Genomic DNA, 18,730 nt, shown 5'->3' with positions numbered 1-18,730 from the left:
AATGCAAATGATATGCAGTAGAACACTGCATTTCATTTGCATATAAAACTATTTGCATATACCATTATATTTGGTGGAGACTAGTGGTACCATATCTAGATATATTATGATTATTATTGATTTATAAAGAGTCTTACCTAATCCAGACAGAACACAGGAGGCAGCACCGCGCTCTACACTCCGGACTCCTCCCTACGGCGCCTCTCTTCCTCGTTCTCTGCAGGCATGTATGGGGTCACCATAGCTGGAGGGGAGGGGGAAGCACCTTGCGGGGCCCCTACAGGTTCTGGGGCCCTAAGGCAATTTCCCCCTTTTGCCTTTATGGTAGCACCGGCCCTGAGTGGCATAGCAATAGAGGGTGCAGAGGTTGCTACCACTCCTGGGCCCTTGGGCTAGAGGGGCCCAGAGGGGTCCTCCATAACCGCAATATTAGCTCTGTATCAGCCCTGTGCTGGTAATGATCACTTCTATAGATGCTTTGAATAGTGGTAATCATTAACAAACTGTTCATCATCCCCTTCTTGCACCTCTGACACTGTAGTTGCCATTGGCAGGTTTTGGTGCGCCGTATCAATTGTTATATATAAAGTGCTTGGGAGGGGGGCGGAGGGGAAAAAACCTCAGGGCCCCCAACACCTTAATCTCTAGTTATCTGGCTTGCAGTCACTGCCATGTATCCCCTTTTCTTATTTCTCTCTGCTTCAAGCACAATAGGGGAATGAAAGCTGAGTGAGTTGTGTGCTCCCCTCCTACACTGCGCCCTGAGGCTGGAGCCTCTCTCGCCTCTGCCTCAGCCCTGCTCATTGTTATTTTTTGTTAGCGCACTTTCTGAAGTGATTCTGTTAAGTAGCTGGGGCACAATGACAGGTTACATTATTCCATCTTTCTGTTTTGATTTCAGATACTGTAAATACAAACTTGATTCCTGTTCCAAGTCATCTCAGCTCAGAAGAAGTGGGTGGAATCTCAGAGAAAGCCACTCTATTTAGCACCAACATAGAGAACGCTTGCGTAGATGATGGTAAGTATCAGTGGAATCATCAAACCTGGGCAACTGGGACCAGAGACGGATTAAAGGGGAACTGAAGTAAGAGGTATACGGAGGCTGCCATATTTATTTCCTTTTAAACAATACCAGTTCCCTGGCAGCCCTGCTGGTCTATTTCTCTGCAGTAGTATCTGAATAACACCAGAAACAAGCATGCAGCTAGTCTTGTCAGATCAGACTTATAAGTCTGAACCACTGACACACCTGATCTGCTGCATGCTTGTTCAGGGGCTGTGGCTTATAGTATTAAAGGCAGAGGAACAGCAGGGCTGCCAGGCAACTGGTATTGCTTTAAAGGAAATAAGCATGGCAGCCTCCATATACCTCTCTCTTCAGTTCCCCTTTAAGAACGCTCAAAGTAGTGCAAGCTCGGAATGCGGCCTGAGAGTTTCTTTACATCACAGAGATAATAGTGTGCTGCACCTCCACGGTCCAATCAGAATGTCCGGAGCTCTCTGCAATAGCTCATGTGGCCAGGAGAACGTCAGGTCAGGTTTCTGACTGTGCTGTTTGGCAGGTAGGGGCGTACGGGGGCGGGGGGCAGAGCTGCAAGGGGGGGTCAAACTACCACTTCACTCCCTCCAATAAAAGGGCCCATCCTTCAGATCAGGTGTTTTTGTGGCTACACTTGGGTGTGAAGATTATTATGGCCACACTTGTTTTATGACCCTTGCAAGATGAACTCCCTGGCTGTGAGGGTCACCAGGGGTAGGCAAGGAACACAGTGTAAATATTCAGGGCACCTTCAAAGGTTTACGGGGGGGGGGGGGAGTTCTAGAGCTGCACTACAGTTAAGAAAAGTGCAAATCCATCCCTAAACTGCTGCAGAATAAGAAGTGCTTGATAGCAGTTCTGCAGATCCAGTGCAGAAGTGCAGGCTAGGCAGGATTTGTGAAGGGCTCCTCCCCCCTGCTGAATTCCTCCTCAGAGCCTGCTGGTATCAATACAGCAGATGTATTGGTTACCTCAGCAACAGCAATTTCCCTCACACACTGCACTGTCTGAGAGACCTTCCTAACTTCCTAACTCCTCCTATTTTACAACTGTTTTCTCCAAAAATAACAATTTTAATAGGAAATTAACATTTCTAACACCCACCCCCCCTCCAACCAGGGTAAAAACACAGGAAGCAAAACGTATTGTCCGTTGTGCTATTTAATAAAAGTTGGGAAAATTAAGCAGTTGTCATCTGTGAAAATAAGCTAACACCTTCTTTTTAAACATTTTTAAAGGGATACTGTAGGGGGGTCAGGGGAAAATGAGTTGAACTTACCTGGGGCTTCTAACAGTCCCCCGCAGACATCCTGTGTTGGCGCAGTCACTCACCGATGCTCCGGTCCCGCCTCCGGTTCACTTCTGGAATTTCAGACTTTAAAGTCAGAAAACCACTGCGCCTGCGTTGCCGTGTCCTCGATCCCGCTGATGTCATTAAAAGCGCACAGCGCAGGCCCAGTATGGTCTTGTGCCTGTGCAGTACACTCCTGGTGACAGCAGCGGGAGCGAGGACACTGCAACGCAGGCGCAGTGGTTTTCTGACTTTAAAGTCAGAAATTCCAGAAGGGAACCGGAGGCGGGGCCGGAGCATCGGTGAGTGGCTGCGCCAACACAGGATGTCTGCGGGAGACCATTAGAAGCCCCGGGTAAGTTCAGCTCATTTTCCCCCGACCCCCCTACAGTATCCCTTTAACTATTTTATATCTTTTTGTATATTTTTGGGTGCCTCTTCTTAACTGTTCCCTGGACTTACACAGCGCTCTGAATTACAGGACTCGATCCTCTGTACCTGTGATTGTCCGCACACCTGTGTAGCTTCTCCTCGGCAGGTCCATGGGCGAGGTGCAACTTTAGCAAGAGTGAAAAGACATTTTTCTGATCCTTTTCCTTCATCTGGCAAATATTCACTTCTTTAACTTTCCATTACCATAATATCAGTGTTAGTATATTCATATTTCTTTTTACAGGTCACGGCATACTTGTAAACAATGCAGAGACGTTCCTTATGACACCACAAAAGACGATCCAGACTTGTCTGATCGGAAGCCTGGAGGGAGTCACTGAAACAAAACTCGGTAAGGATGAGGATTTCCTTCCAACGTGCAGCCCTGCCATGTTCAAAACAGAAGGAATATGCAAGTATCACTTCCATATGTGCCGGGATCAACACCCATAATGCATTGCTCCAGGATAGTGGGCTGAACAGGCAGATCATTCCCCTTTGTCCTCGCAAAGTCAGAAATATACCCAGTTTTACAGTATACATAGTTTTATAGTATACCTATAGCTTTACATTTTATAGAATAATATAGTCCCACTTGCAGACAGCGGTTTGGGCTGCTTTGGCCTTCATCAGTACAAGCTAAGATTATCTCCCTTTTAATAAAGGGAACCTGTTCGAAGAATATGAAGGCTGCCATCTTCATCCTCTTATAAACAATGCCGGTTGCATGCTGAGCTTTTGACTTTAGTTGTGTTTGAGTCACAGCCCTGCAACAAGCATGCAGTCAGAGCAGTCACACCAGAGTCACAGCATCTGATCTGCTGCTCATTCTGATCCTGCGACTTATAGTATTAGAGGCGTAGCATCAGCACAGAAGTCAGGCAACTGGCATTGTTTATCAGAGAATGAAAATGACAGCCTCCATATTCCCTGCATTCAGGTTCCCTTTAAAGAGACACTGAAGCGAAAAAAAATGATGATATTATGATTTGTATGTGTAGCACAGCTAAGAAATAAAACATTAAGATCAGATACATCAGTGTAATTGTTTCCAGTACAGGAAGAGTTGAGAAACTCCAGTTGTTATCTTTATGCAAACAAGCCATTAAGCTCTCCGACTAAGTTATTTGCTGCTAATCTTCTAGTAATTATTCATAGTACACAACCAATTCACTATATCATATTTTTTTTCCGCTTCAGTGTCTCTTTAAAGCATACATGTCAAACTCTGTCCCGCAGGCTAGAGCCATTAATTTGTCCCTTTAAGTGGTTTCCCCACTTTGCATTATGTTTGGCCCACTCTAAACCACCAGTGAAGCTGTATTGGAGGTGAAGCCCTATATCACCAGGAAAGCCATATGGTAGAGGGAGGGGTAAAGCACTAAACACTAGGGAACTACAGGGGAGGGAGGAGGGCCACCAGGGAACTTTATAAGGGAGTGAGGTGTCTACTAGACATTGAGGGTTGGCCTGCCACTAGGTCCCACTGTACAATTTCGGCCCACTTCGTATTTGAGTTTGACACCCCTGCAGTAAAGGAACCCTGAACAGAGGATAAAAAGGGAATTTGAACTTACCTGGGGCTTCCTCCAGCTTGCGAGGTCCCTTGGTGTCCTCTGGGTCTCCTTGGTTCTCCCGATAGTGCGCAACTTTGCCGGGATCACAGACCTGTCACGTGAGCGTTTTGCACATGTGCGGTTCTTGCAATTATGAACCGCGCTTGCACAGAATGCTTGCAGTGACTGGTGCATTATTGAGCTGGGTGCAGATGGGCATGACTCCCGGCAAAGTCGTGCGCTACCAGATCCTCCAGCCGGAGACCGGAGGGAAGCCAGAGGATTCCGATGGACCTCGCTGGCTTCAAGGTCCCTTTTATTTTTAGTCCATTTCCAAATTTTGGTTAGTCCCTCCCATCCTCTAAACTTATCTGTGTACCCCAGCCATGCTGGCTCCATCTGGCCTTGTCCTGACAAAGTTTTGAAGAAGAAACTTGAAGGCAGAGCCGATCTGCTCCTGCAATAGCACTTGGCCATGGAGATGGGACTCGTTTCTTCTGATTGGTCCTGTTGGTCTCGCCAGCTATAACACAATCATTTACTTGGCAGGACATTTAGAATATCTGAGTTAAAACATAAATCAGTTCTTGCTGTCGTCATCTTAGTTTAGATCCATCTGTTATAACTTATATGCCTGGAACTTTAGCGAAGAGTTACTAAGCTGCCCCGGAGATGCAAATACTCAAGCTGGAGTGATGAGAGGTAGCTATGTTTTCCGGCATGCTTCCAGTGCCAGGGCCGGTGCTTCCAACGCCAGCGCTTCCATAGGCAGAGCTGACGCTCCCATAGGCATGGCCGGGGCTTCCATTTAGGCAAGGGGGCAATTGTCCAGGGCCCCGAGCACTGCTGGGGCCCCCAACCTCCCGCATAACATTTTTGTGCTTTTGGCGTTGCACCGCTGGGCCCCTCCCACGCTGCTGGTTCCAACCTACCCCCTAATTGCTCCGCGCTGAGTGCATTATCTCTGCTATCCGGGCCCCAGCAGGATCGCAGCATTTGCATTTCACCTTCCCAGCTGCTGTGTTGGTGCTGTCTGTCCGTTTCCATCCAACTTCCTGTGTGACTGGCACATCCTGTCATGTGTAGCATGTGCCAGATCACACAGGAAATGGGATGAAGATGGGCAAACGGCAACAACACAGCAGCACTCAGTGCAGAGGAATTAGGGGTGAGGTCTCGGTTCCGGCACCATGGGGGGCCTGGCAGATATAGTGCACTGACTTAGCGTGGACAAATTAGGGGGAAGGTCGGAGGTCAGCGCAACCTCAGAAGCACAGAAATGTTAAAGGGGAGGTCGGGGGTAGCAGCCGGCTGGATGCAAATTTTGCTGGCGGATGGGGGCCCCAAGTTGCTTTTGCCCAGGGGCTCCATCGGGGGTTAAAGAGGCCTTGTCCATAGAGGTAAACTGGGCAACTACCCAAGGCCTTTAAGCCGGCTGTGAAGCCACCCAAAGTCTCACCCTAAGCATATAGCGGTCCGTGGGTCTCTTGCACAGAATTTGGTAGCGGAGTGGCTCACATCTCCAGCTGGCGTGCGCCTCCATCAGTCTGCGTACTCCCTGTTGACCAAATATTCTCAGTGGCCCGGTTGAATATCATGGGCTCGATTCACATAGCGGTGCTAACCCAGTTAGAGACTTTAGGCATGATAACCATTGCACCACGCTGGTGAAAAGCCAGTTTAGGTGTGATAAGTTTAGGCATGATAAGTTTAGATAAGTTTAGATCACTTGCAAAGTCCTGCACGCAAAGCAGGGCCATTACACTTTATACAAAGTGCATCAGACTTTGCTAGCGTAAAACTTTTGATCAGCTGTGCACTGCGGTGCTAACGCCTAAACTTATCACACCTAAACTTATCACACCTAAACTTATCATGCCTAAACTTATCACACCTAAACTTATCATGCCTAAACTGAGTTTAGGCATGATAAAGGGCTTTTCACCAGCGTGCTACCTGTTAGTACCGCTTTGTGAATCAGGCCCCATGTGAGTTACAAATGCTCAGTTACTCAGAATATGCGCTGGCAGGGGAGATGGGGAGCATGCAGACTGATGGAGGAACAGGCTGGACAGGTGAGCCGCTTTGCTGTCTAATTCCCAGAGACCACTATACACCTGGAGGGATGGGATGGGGAAGTGGGAAGACCTGTGGGGGGCTCTGCTAGATGGATCATGGCATGGTGCCCCCTTACCCCCTTCACCTGCTGGTTTCTGACATGCCCCTCCACCCTTGCCAGAGACCCCGTGCCATTGTTGCTCTGGGCTCCATTGATCTGGCCCTGTCCAATGTGCACTCTGCATGGGGGGTGGATAGGGCAGCATACTGGGGAGTCAGCCTATCAGCAGGTCACTGCATTTGGCCTATTTTTATCCGGGAATGAGCCTATTTATCTATACGGTAACTTATAACTGACCACTGCTAATGCTGACTAGTTCAGCACTCCCCTACAAGTCTTAAGGTGGCATACACTATGGAACATTTTTCCAAGAGACTAAATTAACAAATAAACATAGGGCCTTGGGTTTTGACTGAAAAAAATCAATTCAACATTGATTGGAAAAAGCAGTTTTATTTATCAGTGGATCGCAGGCATCCACATTAAAGCATTATAACTGATTTAGGAGGCAATTTGTGCTATTATACTTCTTCTCTAAGATATGTATATATTCAGTGTGTGCATTTCTTTTCAGGTAATGAAAGGGTGAAGTCCAGTGTCTATACTCCAGTCTTGTATATCTGCATCTCTGTCATCCTCATTTTCCTGTGTATGAGGTAAGAAAACCTGTCATATCCCGACACAGGCTACACACTTATGTTGAGGAGAAAAAAGACCACTAGGAGTTTTTGCAGCAGGTCTTAAGCCTCATCTACACGGGTAGATGAGGCTCCGATCCGGCGGCTCGATTAGCCGCTGGATCGCCTCTTCCGCGTCCCCGCGTGTGCCCGCCGCGTCTGCGCCGGATTCGATTCCCCGCTCGTCCCCGCCGGTGCCGCTTATCTTCCACATTAGCGGCTCGATTGATAAGGAACATCGCCGCCGCATCTACACGTGTAGATGCGGCTTAAGGGTTTGTTCACACTACAAGCGTTCTGGTGGATTAGAACATGTTGCAAGGGTCACTTAAAGAGGAACTTTAGCCCAGCATTGAACTTAAAGGACAACTGAAGTGAGAGGGAGAGGGAGATGGAGGCTGCCATATTTATTTCATTTTAACCACTCAAGGACCCCGGGATCAAACCCCCCGTAGTGACCAGGCCATTTTTTTACAAATTAGGCCACTGCAGCTTTAAGGCCTTGCTGTAGGGCCGTACAACCTAGCACACAAGTGATCCCTCCCCCCCTTTTCTGCCCACCAACACAGCTTTCTGTTGGTGGGCTCTGATTGCTCCCCCAATGTTTATATTTTTTTTAATATTTGTTTATTTTTTCAATAAATTTAGCAATTTTTTAATTTATTTTTTTAACCCTCCCTCCCCCGCCAACCAATTAGCGTGATCGGCTGTCATAGGCTTCAGCCAATGACAGCGGATCACTTCCCTGCTGCCCAGGGGGAGAGCCGTGTCACACAGCTGTCCCCAGTACAGCGCTGCCGTAGATTGCAGCGCTGTACGATGTAAATAGACGGCGATCTCCGATGCGAGTTTGATGACAGAGCGGAGCTCCGTCATTCAAGCCAAGATGCATGCGTGCGCGATCCCCTGCAATCTCCGCCCCTAGGACTTTACACCAATTGTCGTGGAGTGGTCCTGGGGCTGCCGCCGAGTTCACACCACTCGGCTGGGAGCGGTCGGCAAAGGGTTAAAAAATACCAATTGCCTGGCAGCCCTGCTGATCTAGTTGGCTGCAGTAGCGTCTGATTAACACTAGAAACAAGCAGATCTGACAATAATGTCAGAAGCTCCTGATCTGCTTCATGCTTGTTCAGGGGCTAGGGCTAAAAGTATTCGAGACAAAAGATCAGCAGGATAGCCTCCATAACAATCTCACTTCAGGTGTCCTTTAAGGAACCTGAAAACCGACAAGTGAAAAAAACACCTCAAACTGCACTTGACCTTGCATTGCTGGTGTGCACGCCTTGATTCCCAGAAAGGATCCTATCTGCATGGACTCCGCCCCTCCTCCCTGTATTCACATGGGATTTCTTTCCACAAGTCAGAAAACATACCAGCACCCCAAAAATATTACCCTTGCAGTGTGAATTTATCTCACTATCTATTTGGAGGGTTTGTGAAAGTACCAGTATTGGATACCCATTTATTATTTGTATTAAATATTGATTTATATAGCGCCAACATATTCCGTGACTCTGTACAAAGTAAGAAACAAACATGGAGTACATAATAATGCAGACAATGTTGTACACCATTATACCAAATACAGAGTTGGTACAAAATACAGAATCAATGCAAAATACAAAATTGGTATTCACAGTGACAGAAGTAACACGATGAATACAAATTATAACTAATTTTAAGATACAAAATGGTAAGAGAGCCCTGCCCTTGTGAGCTTACAATCTAAAGGGATAGGGGAAAATAACGGGAGGTGTAGTATACAATACTCGTACCTAGAGGCAGTGTGTTTTAGGAAATCTAGTAGGAGTGCAACTTGGCCAGAGGTCAAAGGGGTTCTGGCCTAAGGTAGAGTGTATGCTTGTCGGAAAAGGTGAGTTTTGAGGGAGTGTTCAAGATATCAAAGATTGGAAAGTGACGGATGTGTCGTGGAAGAGGATTCCAGAGAAGGGGTGAAGCGCGTGCGAAATCTTGTATACGTAAATGCTAGGAGCTGATTCTAGAGGAGGACATCAGCAGGTTGTCTGCAGTCAGATCTGAAATTGCGGTTGGGTTGGTATCTGGAAATTAGTGAGGATATGTACCGGGGAAAGAGATTGTGGACAGCTTTTTAGGGTTAAGGGTTTGAAGGGAAAATCCACCTTTCTTGTAAAATGTCAGTGCTGGTCAATGAGGCGCTAATCATTATGAGTTGATGCAAATGTAATGCAAAATGTTTGCAACTTAAAATTGGACCAATAAATTGCAGTACCTGCACATATTACACTACTATTATGTGCGTTTATGCAACTTGGAACTGGACTGCATTGGATTGGTCCAAATAGTTTTTGGTCATATTAATTTTTAATTACCAATGTTGGCCTGTTGCAGATTCTGGACAAGCATCTTCTTCCCGAGCCTGTTCATCCTGCTGCTCAGCTTTGCCTGTAAGTAAGCCGGCATTTCTGTCTCTGGTGGGCAAAGGAACTAATTCCAAGCTTGTTCTGCCTTCTCAGTATTGTAACCTTTTTCCTGGAAATTTTTGTACAATTTTTTACTTTGATCTAGGTAGTCTCTATCCTCTGTACAATCCACCTAAGCTGGAAAATTGGCTGCAGGGGATATTAGCCTACCATTTTGGGTGATGGCAACTACCCTGATGGAGGTAGGAGTTCCCACTTGTTTGATAGTGGGTTTTAAACACTATATTGTTCTCATTATTATGGGACAACTCTAAGGGCAGTGCACACCAAAAACCGCTGGCAGATCCGCAAATGCTAGCGGTTTTTGAAGAGGTTTTGCAGAACCATTCTAGACATGTTTAGAGAGATTTTCTACACATGCCTAGCGTTTTTGGGAGCTTTTTTGTGTAGCAGATTTTATATTTTGTTAAAGTAGAGATATTACTGAGCAGCTTCTGTAACAAAAATGCTTGGAAAATAACTCTGATCTAGATTTTTCAGAGCAGTTTTCCGCTTTCCTATACTTTACATTGAGGCAGTAACGCCTCAGAAAACCGCAAAAATTCTGCAGGACCCAAGTTTGCGTTTAGGGAAAAAACGAACCGATCTGGTGTGCACCATCCCATTCACATTCATTAGCCAATCGGTTCAGCCGACCAGGAAGCGTTTAAAAAAAACGCTCAGAACCCCTCTTGGTGTTGAGACTGGGGCGGAGGTTCACCTTCCATCAGGACAACGACGCTAAACATAAAGCCAGGGCCACAATGGAATGGTTTAAAACAAAACATATCCATGAGTTAGAATGGCCCAGCCAAAGTCCAGATCTAAATCCAATCGAGAATCTGTGGAAAGATCTGAAAACTGCTGTTCACAAACGCTGTCCATCTAATCTGACTGAGCTGGAGCTGTTTTGCAAAGAAGAATAGGCAAGGATTTCAGTCTCTAGATGTGCAAAGCTAATAGAGAAATACCCTAAAAGACTGGCAGCTGTAATTGCAGCAAAAGGTGGTTCTACAAAGTATTGACTCAGGGGCTGAATAATTACGCACACCCCACTTTGCAGTTATTGATTTGTAAAAAATGTTTGGAATCATGTACGGTTTTCGTGCCACTTCTCACGTGTACACCACTTTGTATTGGTCTTTTACGTGGAATTCCAATAAAATTGATTCATGTTTGTGGCAGTAATGTGATAAAATGTGGAAAACTTCAAGGGGGCCGAATACTTTTGCAACCCACTGTATATCTTGTTTTTTTTCACCACCAATTGGGCTTTTTGGGGTTGATATTTCTTTTCAGTAATTACTTTATTTTCTATGCATTTTAAAGGGAAGAACAAGGAAAAAATGAAAAAATACACTATTTCTCCAATTTCATCCCCTATAGTGTTAATATAAACACTGCTACAGTACATAAAACCCACATATTTTATCTGCCTATTTGTCCTGGTTATCACAAGATTTTAATCATGTCCCTAGTACAAAGTATGGTGACTATATTATTTGGAAATAAAGGTATATTTTTTTCTCACTAGTCTCGCATGCACACACGCGGGAACACACGTGCACACTCGGGAGCGCGCACGTGCACAGTTGCAGCAGCACTGTTTGACTTATAAAAACGTCCTGGAGCCGTTAAGAGGCTCTAGCAGGGCGTTTTTATAAGTCTGGTTGTCATTAAGTGGTTAAAAAAAAAGCTGAGTCTCTAAGTTAACTATTTTATGTTTTTTTTGTTTTAAATGTTATCACTTTTTTTTATTTTGTTCAAGTGTTCTATTATGGTTACTATGGGGGTGGGTGGTAACAAAGCACACAGGCAGTGTTTGTTACAGGAATGATCATTGGCTTCTCTTTGAAGCCATGATCATTCCCTTACAGGCAGGGCCGGGCCGAGGCAGAGGCGAGAGAGGCTCCAGCCTCAGGGCGCAGTGTAGGAGGGGCGCACAATTCATTCAGCTGTCATTACTAATTGTGTATTTAGCAGAAAGAAATAAGAAAAGGAGATACGTAGCAGTGACTGCAAGCCAGATAACTAGATATTAAGGTGTTGGGGAGGTTGTGGGCGCTGTGGCCCTCTTAGTGTAATAGCAATCAGTGTGTGACAGCTGAGGTGGGAGGGATGGAGGGGCGCACTTTGGTGTCTCAGCCTTGGGTGCTGGAGGACCTTGTCCCGGCTCTGCTTACAGGCACTGTGATTCACCAATCAGAGATGTGTCAGTCTCGGCAGGTGCGAGCGGCAGGAGTGCGCACACACATGCACATTGGCAATAGCAGCGAGTGTTGCATATAAACCTCCTGTTTGCCGCTAAGAGGAGCAAACAGAATGTTTTAATGTGTCATGTTTGCAGTAACAGGTTAACCTAAACGCAGGCAAACTGCAGCAAGCACTATATGTGCGATTGGGTAAAAAACATATCACTCTGTATAGTGTTCCCGCGATTACTATGTTAACGCATGCGCTTCAAAAATCGGATCGAAGCGCATGCAGTGTGGAAGGGCCCATAAAAATGTGAAGTCATGAGGCATATTGAAATGCTCTTTTTTTAAGAAGCCCGTAGGAGTGAAAGGCTCCACGTTTGTATTATCGCTCATCCTGACACCATTATCTTCTGTTTAACAGTCATCCTATTTCCGGTGTCGAGAAGCAGCACAGCACACATGAGTCTAGGCAGAAAGGTAAGTGACAGCAGACGGTAAGAGGGAACACCGGGCTCAGCTATATCACTCCCCAGGGTGGGCACGTGTGTACGTTATGAAAGGTTGCCTGGAAATTTGGGCACCCAGGAAAGCTGATAGGAGAATATCGGTAAATTTACAGATAGTTTGCTATTAGAGTGTAAAGAAGGATTGTAAAATATTGCTAATAAATAATGATAGTTTGTTATAGCTAAACCTAACCTTACTCTCACATAGAAGCCTCCCTCCCATGCATAACCCTAAAGACCCCCCCCCCTCCGCACAGACACCCTTCCTGACGCTTAACCCTAACTGTCCCCGTCCCCCCCCTCGCACAGACACCCTTCCTGACGCCTAACCCTAATCGTCTACCCCCTGCACAGACGCCCTTCCTGACGCCTAACCCGAATAGTCTACCCCCTGCACAGACACCTTTCCTGACGCCTAACCCTAATCGTCTACCCCCTGCACAGACACCCTTCCTGACACCTAACCCGAATAGTCTACCCCCTGCACAGACACCCTTCCTGACGCCTAACCCTAACTGCCCCCACCCTGCACAGACACTCTTCCTGACGCCTAACCCTAACTGCCCCCACCCTGCACAGACACTCTTCCTGACGCCTAACCCCAACCGTCTACCTCCCAAAGCGACATCCTTCCTGACGCCAAACCCTAACCATCTACCCCACAAAGGGAAACCCTTCCTGATGCCTAACCCTAACTGTCTACCCCCCAAAGGGAAACCCTTTCTGACACCTAACCCTAACCGTCTTCCCCCTCAAAGGACTCCCTTCCTGATGCCTAACCCTAACTGTCTACCCCCCAAAGGGAAACCCTTCCTGACGCCTAACCCTAACCATCTACCCCCCAAAGGGACACCCTTCCTGACGCCTAACCCTAACCTTCTACCCACCAAAGGGAAACCCTTTCCTGGCGCCTAACCCTAACCGTCAACCCCCCCAAAGGGACACCCTTCCTGACGCCTAACCCTAACCGCCTACCCCCAAAAGGAAAACCCTTCCTGACGCCTAACCCTAACCGTCTATCCCCCAAAGGGACACCCTTCCTGACGCCTAACCCTAACCGCCTACCCCCAAAGGGACACCCTTCCTGACGCCTAACCCGAACCGTCTACCTCACACACAGACACCCTTCCTGAGGCAAGATTATTGGAGCAGATTAGCTAAACTAAGGAGGAGGATGTTAGCTTTTCCAGTATTTTTATTCCATAGTCCATGCAGATTTTTTTTCCCAGTGATTCAGCAGTCTCACCGTTTCTTCTGTTTGCCCACAGATCACCTGAGGAAACCCGTGTAGAGGGATCCCATGTGTGTGGGCATCACCAGACCCAGGATTTCCCCATCATGCATCAGCTTTCCTCTTCTGCCCTCGTGTACAGCTAAGGGAAAAAGCTTGGCATTCATGACACGGCACAGAGGCGGGCAATCCATTAATCATCGTGGTACTAACCCTCCGGATGCTAAAGAGATAGATGAACTGAAGGAACATTTACCGCTTAAAGCTTATCTCCTAGCAACAGGCAGCTAAAGAGGCCCAGGAAATCCGTACAGCTTAGTTTTATAGCTCATTTCTCTCCAGTTAGTCCAAAGAATCACACAGCCAGGCCAGGCAGCCTATCCAGCATAATCATCTCTCTGAGGTCCCTTTCTTCCCAGCTCCACTTCAGCAAGTGCGATCAGATAAGCTTGCCTTCACCTTCACATACATCGGTGAGCCTTGGGTCCCCGTGACCCTGTTATCAGTTCACCGGTGTTTCCTCTTCGGACCATTTTTGGTAGGTATTACCTGCTGCATACCAGTAATACTCTCATGCTTGGTTTGAAGATGCTCTGACCTAGTTTTCCAGGAGTTGCTCTGATCTTTAGGGTTAATTACTTATCCTGCTTTCAACATGTAACATTTAACTTTTTGCCTGCCTTTTTTTTGTACACGCGCTGGCGGCGTCACAATCTTTTATGCCTCCCCAGCCTGCCAGCAGGAATGCTGCTAAGGTTTTTGTGGCCCCAAGTGGCAACTAATTTGTGCCCCTCCTGGATCGGGGCCATGAGAGTCACATGGCCCCGATCCAGAGCCGAATCTCACCGCTCTCCTGCTGGCCTCTTAGCACCATGGTTACTTCTGGCCAGCGCCTCTCATATCACGTCGGAACACCGGCCAGAAGTATGGTGATGGGATGCGAAGCTGGCAGCATGAAAGCAGTAGGATTCGGCGCTAGATCGGGGGAAGTAAGTTACAGGCGGCAGAAGGGGCCGGAGGCCGCGGAGCACAGGGTAGCCAACCAGGGACAGCCCTTTGAAGTGAGGCTCAAAGCAGGGGCTTGCATTACTTGCACCTTGGCAGCACCCCTGTCTGCCATTGTACCCCCTCAGCCTAATGCAGAGTGGCACAGGGAGTACTTTGATATTAACTTCCCTGGCGTTATGATTATTTCCAGATTTAGGATCTGAAGGCGGTGCATTTTTTTTCACAAGCTTTTAGACCCTAAAAACAAGAAAAAACACATACCGCAGCAGCAGCTCCTGCATATAACTCACTCAGGCTCAGGATTACCGCTCTAACCTGCAGATTTCTGTCCCGAATCTGACTTGGGATTACCGCTAAGAAGGTTAACTTGATCTGGACGCAGGTTCGTCTCTCCTCTTCCACCACCAGGAGGCGCTGTAATGCTAATCTCCTCTTTCAGGTCCTGGTCACATGTCCTATCACCTGGAGGAGGCTGTCGGCATTGCAGCGCAGCTTGGTGGTGGAAGAGTAAAATCTTGTTAAAGTAAACGCTTATATAGTAATCCAGTGGCTATAGTAATCTCAGTTCCCAGGTTCCGACCAGTTTACTATAACGAGACTATAATATATATCCTATACTATAAAGCCCCTGTGTCGCTGCGTCCAGCTGTCCCTGGGTCCGAGTTTCCCTGGGTCTTTGTTTTTGCTGCTGCGCATGTGCGCAGTACGGACAACAGTTGGGACAGTAGAACGGGACCAGGAAGCCAGGCGGGCGCACGCGCATGCGCACTGACTGGTGGCGGCGGTAAGAGAAAGACCTAGAGCCCAGGCTAAGAAGGTCTACTAGCATATATATATATATATATATATATATATATATATATATATATATATATATATATATTCCGAGTCTCTCATTTTATGTCTTTTGATATCTATAGATTGATATTAATACGATATTAATAATACGTTGTCACATTTTCTGTGCAAGTGATTAACTGCATGTTTATATGGGTAGTCTGGTACTTTCTCCGTTTATTTTGTTATATCTTGACCAAAGTCACAATGATCCAGTGACGTTCATGCGGGCGATAGACTTTGTTACATTGTGTTGAGTTTGCACTGTGTTTACTTTTTCTTTTGTACACGGAGTTCAGAGGAGCTATCATGTGTTTCCACCTGCTGGCACTCACAGGGATTTATGTTGAGGGCTCGTTTCCACTATCGCAAATCCGCATGCGGATTCGCACATGTAATGCAAGTGGATGGGCCTGTTTCCACTGTAGCGTTGTTGAGGTGCGTTTTTTTTCAGCGGTGAAAAAATGCACAAAAGAGCCGCAGAATTCGCCTGCGAGTGGAATGCATGCGAATTGCATGCAATGTATTTAATGGAGAAATCGCATGCGATTTCCCCATGCGGTTTTTGCTGCGAATTCGCATGCGAAATCGCATAGGTACCAATGTAAATTCACACAGGCAGTGACATGGTTAAAATCGCATATACCCTCACCTATGCGAATTCGCGGCAAAAAACGCATGGGGAATCGCATCCGCATGCGATTTCATCAGCGGTGGAATCCAGGCGATTCCGCACCGCAATAGTGGAAACGAGCCCTGAGTCTTGGGTGTAGTTAACCTTCAACAGACAGGAGGGCCTAGTCAAAATAAACAGCCAATAAAAAGTTTAGTTCCATTTAACAAAGTTGCTCCCTCCAACCACTAGAGGACAGTGTGGTGTTACACAAGTGTCGCTGGGGATGAATGGGAAGCCATTGGTCTGTTAGTGCAGCACCATCAAGTAGTCAGAGGGAGCAGCCACAGTGAGGACAGGCTGCTGCTTGGTAGAGAGATGGTAATACTTGGTGGTCACCGGAAGACCAGGATTATCTAATAATAATAAATACCTATCCAATAAATAATAATAAATGCTATCTTCCAACAGAGGTCTAAAACCATGGAAGCACCGTCAGAGGCACCCAATATATTGTAAAAAAAAACACTTAAAGGGAACCAAGCAGTATTTATAGCCCCCAGGGCATCTCAATAGCACATTAAAAATGCATGCTAATAACGTGGCTCATTAATAATAATAAAAACATCTTCCATTCTGCCTTTTCTTTTTACATTTAAATGTTATGATGATATTGCTTGCCATTACCGCTGCACACCCAATCAAGAAAGTCGGCCCTCCATCTTGCAGCATGTCCGACCGATTAATGCAACCAATTTCGTCCCAAAATTGGTCGCTTTGTCTGTTTGGCAGGCACTTGGCAGCACTGATATTCTTTCGATTATAATAATTGAATGGTCAATTGGCAGCCAAGTCACCAGATGTACGGAGGACAGCAGGTCACAAAAGTAGGTTAATAAAAGCCTCTAAAGGTGGCTTTTAATAACCTACTTTTGTGACCTGCTCTCCTCAGAAATAGCAGGCAGATAAGGACTCCTGTAATCAGCAGTAGCAATGAGCAAACAAAAGCTTTAATCAGCGGGGGAGATAGGACACTGTGCTTCAAACAGCTTAGGGAAATCACACTTGATACCTTCACGCCTTCCCTCTGGATAAGGGCAAAGGGAGAGGTGGGGGCAGCTTCTATAGCTAGTACGGTGGCCACTAATGATCCAACCTTTTGCATCCAATCTTACCATTTCTATGTAATATAAGAGAACTGCCTAAATTATCCATTCAATATATTCACTAGACTTATCCTTATACTACATACATTTGGTAAGATTGGATGAAAAAGATTGGATCATTAGTGGCCACCTTTAGAAACCAGAACAAACTGCAGAAATGATAGCACAGCCAGACTGTCAAGGCACTTTGATCAGATTGACTTGAAGAAGCGGGCAAGACACAGCGAAACATGTTGTCCTGTTTTAGTGCTTAATTAAAAAACCTTTTACGTAATTCCAGTAAATACTGGCCTTGTTCTTCAGGAGATGTAAGATTAACACTGCCTGTCTGACAGTTTTTAAGTGTTTCATATATATTAGGCACCTCCTACGGTGCTTTCTGCTGCTTGATCATGTAGGCCTCCATTTCTCCCAAAGATTTCCCAAAGTGGCTGCTAGAAGCCACCATAACTATCAGGTGACAGCAGGAGGCGGATGGACTCATTTTGTATTTTAAGCTAAGCTAGGTACCTTTCATAACTAACTGATTACAAGGCTGGAATTACAGTTTAGCTGCAACTGGAGTTATATAGCTTTGAGTTGAATGAATGAATGAATGTACTATGTTGTATGCACTTTTCATTTGACGTAGTGGACCTCATGCACAGAGAGTGCTGTAAATGCTGTAAAGGAATATATTATTTTTGTCAATATAATCATGAAAGATGAGGAGTAATTTGATTGCATGATTCCTGTGGATTAAAGGAAACCTACAGTGAAAAAAAAAATACTTACCTGGGGCTTCTCCCAGCCCCCTATCCAGATATTTCCCAGTTACCTGTGCGGGGTGAGCGTCAATCTTACCTGTCTGACGTCTTCTTCGGTCCGTCCCTCGGCGCCTCCCACGATGCGGTCCACACGCATCACGTGACTACAAACACTTCCTCCTTCCGGGTTGAAGGAGGAAGTGTCTGTAATCACGTGACGCGCGTGGTAAGATTGACCTCCCCCCCCCCCCGCACAGGTTTACTGGGAGATATCCAGATAGCAACTATCCGGGCTGCTCCTGGATCCGTATTTGAGCAGCCCTACCCCTGAAGTCTTCCTGGTCCTTCTCCATCATTCCGCACTCCTCCGGTGTCCCCCCTCCTGGATGCGTGACCCTGTGCCGTGTGTGTCCTTTTATCAGACTCCCTATGCGCATGTGCAGTACTACTGCGCATGCATATAATGCTCCCGGCGGCGGGAGAGCTATAGAGGACGCACGTGTGCAGTGGCCGGCCAGCTCATCAGTCAGACGGATTACGGAGGGGGACAGTAACAGTCTGGAGCCTCCAACACAGGAAGTTTTTGTGACGGACCATGCAGCCCCGTCAGGAATAGTCCAGCAGCTTGCGACAGTGCTTGTCGGTGGTGGTGATGTGTGTGTGTGTGTGGGGGGGGGGGGGGGGGGATGCCAACTGGTCGGCACCCCTTTACATTTTAATGATTTCTGAAACTAAAATATCTAATAATAGCCAAGCAAGTCTTTTTAAAATGACAACCTAAAAATGTATCCTAATATGGTTTCCTTTAAAGTGTACCCGAGGCGAAAATAAACTGATGAGATAAACAATTGTATTTATCCTCCTACT

At 46.5% G+C, this 18,730-nt stretch overlaps 1 protein-coding gene across 1 annotated transcript in view; it reads left to right on the top strand.

The window, feature by feature from the left end:
• The window catches only part of TMEM71 (transmembrane protein 71), a 42,904-nt gene extending 27,601 nt beyond the window's left edge, over positions 1-15,303 (top strand). The window contains exons 7-12 of the mRNA XM_068234950.1: positions 902-1,021; positions 3,010-3,117; positions 7,015-7,096; positions 9,488-9,543; positions 12,178-12,233; positions 13,531-15,303. Of these exons, the coding sequence (XP_068091051.1) occupies positions 902-1,021; positions 3,010-3,117; positions 7,015-7,096; positions 9,488-9,543; positions 12,178-12,233; positions 13,531-13,539 (431 nt within the window). The 3' untranslated portion in view covers positions 13,540-15,303. The remainder of the gene's footprint in view (positions 1-901; positions 1,022-3,009; positions 3,118-7,014; positions 7,097-9,487; positions 9,544-12,177; positions 12,234-13,530) is intronic.
• The last annotated feature ends 3,427 nt before the right edge of the window (positions 15,304-18,730 follow it).

This window comes from Hyperolius riggenbachi, chromosome 5 (assembly GCF_040937935.1).
Source record: "Hyperolius riggenbachi isolate aHypRig1 chromosome 5, aHypRig1.pri, whole genome shotgun sequence".
NCBI classification, from domain to species: domain Eukaryota; kingdom Metazoa; phylum Chordata; class Amphibia; order Anura; family Hyperoliidae; genus Hyperolius; species Hyperolius riggenbachi.
The sequence above is the reverse complement of the archived record's forward strand: the minus strand, read 5'-3'. Positions and strand labels throughout refer to the sequence as shown.